Consider the following 6,068-nt stretch of genomic DNA (forward strand, 5'->3'; position numbering starts at 1 on the left):
GATGGGAGATTGGGAATTGGGAATTGTTCCCTGGCAGGGTGGGCAGGGGCTGGGATGGAATTCCCAGAGCAGCTGGGGCTGCCCCTGGATCCCTGGCAGTGCCCAAGGCCAGGTTGGACACTGGGGCTTGGAGCAGCCTGGGACAGTGGGAGGTGTCCCTGCCATGGCAGGGGTGGCATTTAATGTCCCTTCCAACCCAAAGCATTCCATGATTCCACATTTTAATTCCCCAAAACAACACAAATTCAGGAAAATGCTGCTTTTATTTTGCTTTTTCCTTTTTTTATGCTTCCTCCAGAACGCCTGACTGAGAACCTCCGTGTGGGCCAGACTTCTCTGGTGGCTGCCCAGATGTTTCTCTTCTTCAGAGTTCTCCTGTTGAGGATTTCCCCTCAACATCTCACCTCGTTGTGGCCAATCATGGTGACAGAACTGGTAAGAAAGAAGTTTTGAACATTTGGAAAAAAAAAATTACATCTGAAAAAAACATTTGAACATTTGAAAAAAAAAATTACATTTAAAAAAATCAGCCTGTGGTTTTTCCCAGCTTACCTTTTTTTTCTTCCCTGCTTGGAAATGTTTCCACAGTTTTACATTAATCTGATAATTTAGAGGGGAAAAGTAAAATTGTCATTAGGAAATTCCTTTTGGATTAATTTTGGTGTTGTTAATGGGATCTCTTGCCTGGATTATTAATTTGTTACAAGTCGTAAAGGTTACTTTTCAATGTAAATCATCACTTTTAGTCGGGATTGAGTTGTGTGAACATTTCAGCTTCTCAATAATTATTTCTTTAAAGATCCAGACATTTCTACAGCTGGAGGAAGATTTAACTGAGGAAGAGGAACCAGCAAAGTAAGACCTGCCATTTGAGAGATTTCTTTAAAATTAATTAATTTAATTAATTCTCTGGGATAGGGAGGAGAGTTTGAGAGATTTCTTTAAAATTAATAAATTAATTCTCTGAGATAGGGAGGAGCATTTTTATTTTTCTATTACTGCTAAATCATAATTTAGAAATTTTTTAGCAGGTAAAATAGTGGTATGCTTAAAAATATATGTACTAATTATTAGTTGTGTACAAAAATAAAGTTAAATGCTAAGTCAGCAGTTGAATGTTTTAACATGGTGCCATCTTTTATATATTTTAGTTTATTTTGCTCCTACAGAGCAAAAATAAAATAAAAATACTCATACAAGAGCCTCCTACAGAATAAAAATAATTGTCCAAGAGCTCCTTTGTGTAAATGTGGGCATTCCTCTTGTGCTGACTGAAAAACCTTGGGTGGATTGGAGTTTGAATGGGACTTTTTTTAAATTTAAACACAGGAGCAACAGCAAAATCAGCAAAGGCAAAGGCTCAGGGGATGGCAGCGGGGCTGAGATCCAGCCCAACGAGCTGTGCCTGTACCTGGCAGCCTGCAAATTCCTGGACACAGCCCTTTCCTTCCCCCCTGACAGGATGCAGCTCTTCCAAATGTGAGTCCCTCTTCTCCTCTTGTCCCCTCATCCTTTAAAAGAATTCTCTTTTCCCCAAGATTTCATTTTGCCTTTCATCAGTTCCTTTTAGGAGTGGTGATATTGAATATATGGTGATAAATATGGTGATAAATGGGATTTGGGAGAAGAATTTGGTCTTGGTGTAGGAGGATTTCCCCATCCTCCTTAGGATTCCTTAACTTGGAAAACTGGGAGAGGAGAAAAGTGGAGATTGTTTTCCATCTGCACACACTTGGGAATGTTTTGGAGCTGGTTGTATTTAAATACTGGCAAATTAGTCATGTAATAATTCATTAATAGCAAAGAATATTTATGACAAATTTTTGTAGAAACAACCAGTGCTGCACTAAAGTAGGCATGATCCAAACAAGGATTTTCATCTTTTTAAGGAATCAACCCATTTATTCCAGGTACAAATGGGCCTTTGTGCCAGAGGTGGACACAGAATCATCTCCTGTCACCTCTCACCTGGTGGAAAACCACCAGGAATGCCAACCACACATCGTGAGGATCATGGATCTGCTCAAGATGAAATATGGGGTAAAGAAACTTTCCCGGATTTTTTTTTTTTTTAATCCATTAATTTACTTTTCCAAATACAAGACTTTTAGTTATTCAAGGGATTTTAAGATATTCCCTGTGAGGAAGAGGAAAAGAAGCTGTGGCTGCCCCGGGTCCATGGCAGTGTCCAAGGCTGGGTTGAGATGGGGCTTGGAGCAGCCTGGAGTCGATGAAGGTGTCCCTGCCCGTGGTCCTGGCTGATCTTTAATGTCCCTCTCAACCCAAACCACTCCATGATACAAATTCTGTGAGAAAGCAAAGTCACCTCTTTTCCAACAAATGCTTTGGGTTTTTTTTTTTTAATTTGGAATAAAATTTATGAATCTCTGAGTTCCACCAGATAAACGACCTCAGCAAGGAAAGACAGGAATCTTGGTTTCAAGGCCTTTGGTCTGGAAATGTGATTATTTCATGGCAATCTTCCAGCCACTCTTGACCTGCTGTTCTCCTTAAATGCCACTTTTTAAGTTATTCAAGGGATTTTTACATATTCCCTGTGAGGAAGAGGAAAAGGCTGCCCAGAGCAGCTGTGGCTTCCTCTGGATCCCTGGAATGTCCACGGCCAGGTTGGAGCACCCTGGGACAGTGGAAGAGCTCATGGATCAGCTGGATGATCTTCAAGGTCCTTTCCAACCTTTACCTTTAGTACATCCCGTTGCCCTGCTCTTTTGAGAGTTTTAAAGTTCTTCTAAAAGTCTTCTATGCCTTCTGATGTTTACATCTTTCTACTGAATCTTCTCACACTGTTCATGTAAATAATGATTGTTTTGCATTCTTCTTTGTGGGAGGAGAGAATTGATGGACTGTTGGAGAGGTGGCAATTCCACCCTCCAATCCACTGCCACTTTTGAAATCTTATATATAGTGGAGTCAGAAAATAAAATTTCTCTTTTGGTTCTTTTCTTCCCCTCTTACATCTGCGTGCTTGTGTGAGTTATTTTGTGTCGTAGTGTGACAACATCCCAGCTTTCTTTTCCTTTCAGGACCCAAAGCACCCCGAGGGCGCTGCCAGGAATCCCAGATTCCCCCTGCTGAGCCTGCGCTCCGTGTCCAGCATCACCCAGCTGCTGCCTTTCTTCCAGACTCTGTGCTGGGCATTCACAGCCCGTGGCAGTGACCCCCAGAATTCCCACGCCTCTGCAGCTGCCTCCATGGATTCTCTTGGCAGCAACAGCATCAGGATCCTGCAGCAGCTGGAGGACAGTGTGGAATGTGATTTCCTGGAAAATATGGAAAGTTGAGCCTCACCTGGGACACTCGTGCTGGATCAACCACAGGGAAAGCTTGGCTGAAATTGCTTTTTTCCCCCCAAATTTCCAGCTACATTTTGGGATTTCTCTTCAATTATTCAGGAGCTGGTGGTAAAAAGCAGGAATCTCCAGTTGCTGTGGTGGTAAAAAAGGGCAGTTTGGTGGGAATTTCTCAGAGTTCCCGTGGTTTATTTGTTTTCCTTGGGAAGGATTAAAGACATTTTGTACATAGGGGAAGGATATTTTGGACTTGGTGGAAGTAGCAGCTGCCCTGAGACTTCTCCAGTACTGTGAAGTGCTTTTGGAACTGTGTCCTGAAGGAAAACTGAAGGAAAATCCAATATTGCATGTCAGTGTACAATCAGTTTGCAGTGAGTCATTTCTGAGGTGAAAGCCCCTCATTTGGCCTAAATTGATCAAATTCTAAATGAATGCTCCAGATTCTCACAGATGGATTGTCTAAGTCTCAGCATTGTGCAAGGAGCTGCAGCTTTGCCCTGGCTGTAATTTCAGCTCTGTGCTAGAACAGTATCTTCAGGCTTAGCAATTCCTAATAAATCAGAAATGTGCATAAAACACAAACCTCTGCAGGAACACTATGTAATTAGCATAACTCGAGGGGGTTTTGATTTTAATTTATTGATTAAAATATTTAAATTAATATTTTTTAAATTAAAAACTTTTGTTGTTTCAGTGACTCAGGTGGCTGCAGCTTCTGAAATGCAACCAAATGAAGATAATGCTGTAAAAATAGAAATTGCTTAACTAAAATGAAAATAATATTCTTTTTTGTTTTTGTTTTTGTAAGAACATTTTTTGTACAAAAGAATGTATTTGGCTGTTCCTAGATGGTGAGAGAGGTAGGGGGATCATCCCAGTGCTTTTCCTAAATTAAAAAGGGCATGGGAAAAATTTGGTTGGGAGTCAAGGATTTCTTTTTCCCAAACTCCCATAACAAACAAGGGAGGCTTCTCTGCAGTGGGTTTTAGGTACAGATGGATGAAATTTTCATCTTGGGTTTATAAACTAAAATAATGAAACATCCTTTACTCTCACACTGGAGCACTGTACAATAATAACACCACAACGGGCTTGTGCCAAACTTGTTCAAATCCTTTGCATTTTTACAGTGAAGGAAAGTGGTGGACTGAGGTGTGGTCATTAAGAATGTGAATTATTTCTATTAATATAATTTATTCATGTTCTCTAATGCTGTTGGAATGAGCACAAGTGAGAAGTGACCCTTTGAAAGCATTATTTGAATATTGGAGCAGACCTCTGTTAAGATGTTGGTGTTCGTTTCCTACCTACCTTCAATCATTTTTATGGATAATCTGAATGCTCAGGATGGTTTGGTACTTTTACTTTCAGTTTCCTTCTGGTTGCATTCCATACTTGGATATTTCCCTTGAAATGCTGATAAAGGAGAGTAGGGTTAGATGGGAGGTTGGGAAGGAATTCCTGGCAGGGTGGGCAGGGGCTGGGCTGGAATTCCCAGAGCAGCTGGGGCTGCCCCTGGATCCCTGGCAGTGCCCAAGGCCAGGTTGGACACTGGGGCTGGAGCAGCCTGGCACAGTGGGAGGTGTCCCTGCCATGGCAGGGGTGGCACTGGGTGGATTTGAGGTCCCTTCCAACCCAAACCATTCCAGGATTCCATGATTCTGTTATTCCATGATTCGATCTGTTAAAAAAGCTAAGACAACTTTTTGCCATTAAACTGCTTTCAATGGCATCAGACATTTAAGGGACACATTTAAGTGGAATCCTTCCACTTCGGAAGAAAAAATTCTTTAAAATTTAGTATCCAAGCAGATCTTTTGTAATTATAAATAACATGTGAAAAAGGAGGAAAGGGCTTTAACTAAAAGTCCTGCTTGAGTGCTGGAGGGGCACAGTTCCACAGGCCCAAAGGGGAATATTTAATTCCTTTATTCCATAACTTTATTACTTTTCCATGTGGGACTAACTGTGGTTGTTTTCTCCTACTGATAGATCCACTGGGGAGCCACAGCAGGGCTGTCCTGCTCTGAGCTGGTCCTGCCAAAGCAGAACAACCTGACTGTCCATGAATCTGGAAAGGTTTTTGCCTGGAACTCCAGACATCCTCTCCTGTTCCAGGAGAGGAAATGCTTTTGCTTTGCTGTGATTTTGCTTTCCAGTCTAACCAAGCTCAGCTTTGTCTTTTGGACACTTCAGCTCCAACACAGCAGAGCCACGGTGCTCAAAGGGAGACATGGAAATATTCCAAAGGATTTCATTTTCCTGAAAGAAAAAATTAGGAAGTGCAACCAAGGTAAACTGCTGAAGAGCAGCAGGACATGAAGTGTAGAGCATTAAGTGATGGTTGTGTGTCCCATACCATACATGAATGTAATTCTTCTATTAATATTAAATGTTATTTTGCAATGCCTTTTCAAATGCAGTTCTTAGTTTTCAACCTGCCTTCACTGCTCACTCACCAAGTTTAATTTTTATCTGACTCTGGAAAAGCTCCCAAATTCAATCACAGAATCACAGAGGTTGGAAAAGACCTCCAAGATCACCAGGTCCCAGCTGTGCCCGATGCCCACCTTGTCCCCAGCCCAGAGCACTGAGTGCCACGTCCAGGAATTCCTTGGGCACCTGCAGGGATGGGCACTCCAAACCTTCCTGGGCAGCTCTTCTCAAGGTCTGACCGCCCTGTCCATGGGGAAATTCCTGCTGGGAAATCCCATCTCAGGGCATGAGGGCTGTGGATCCCAGCAGCAGGACTCGCTG

The 6,068-nt window shown here is 42.1% G+C and overlaps 1 protein-coding gene and 1 long non-coding RNA gene across 2 annotated transcripts in view; both read left to right on the forward strand.

Moving 5' to 3' along the window:
- The window catches only part of LOC137468135 (uncharacterized), a 232,988-nt gene extending 227,259 nt beyond the window's left edge, over window positions 1-5,729 (forward strand). Inside the window, exon 2 of the long non-coding RNA XR_010995772.1 lies at window positions 4,875-5,729. This is a non-coding gene — a long non-coding RNA (uncharacterized lncRNA). The remainder of the gene's footprint in view (window positions 1-4,874) is intronic.
- The window catches only part of DOP1B (DOP1 leucine zipper like protein B), a 51,953-nt gene extending 46,224 nt beyond the window's left edge, over window positions 1-5,729 (forward strand). The window contains exons 33-37 of the mRNA XM_068179516.1: window positions 299-435; window positions 800-855; window positions 1,330-1,479; window positions 1,911-2,040; window positions 3,045-5,729. Coding sequence (XP_068035617.1) covers window positions 299-435; window positions 800-855; window positions 1,330-1,479; window positions 1,911-2,040; window positions 3,045-3,302 — 731 coding nt within the window. The 3' untranslated portion in view covers window positions 3,303-5,729. The remainder of the gene's footprint in view (window positions 1-298; window positions 436-799; window positions 856-1,329; window positions 1,480-1,910; window positions 2,041-3,044) is intronic.
- Window positions 5,730-6,068: the final 339 nt, after the last annotated feature.

Source organism: Anomalospiza imberbis, chromosome 2 (assembly GCF_031753505.1).
Source record: "Anomalospiza imberbis isolate Cuckoo-Finch-1a 21T00152 chromosome 2, ASM3175350v1, whole genome shotgun sequence".
Lineage (NCBI taxonomy): Eukaryota > Metazoa > Chordata > Aves > Passeriformes > Viduidae > Anomalospiza > Anomalospiza imberbis.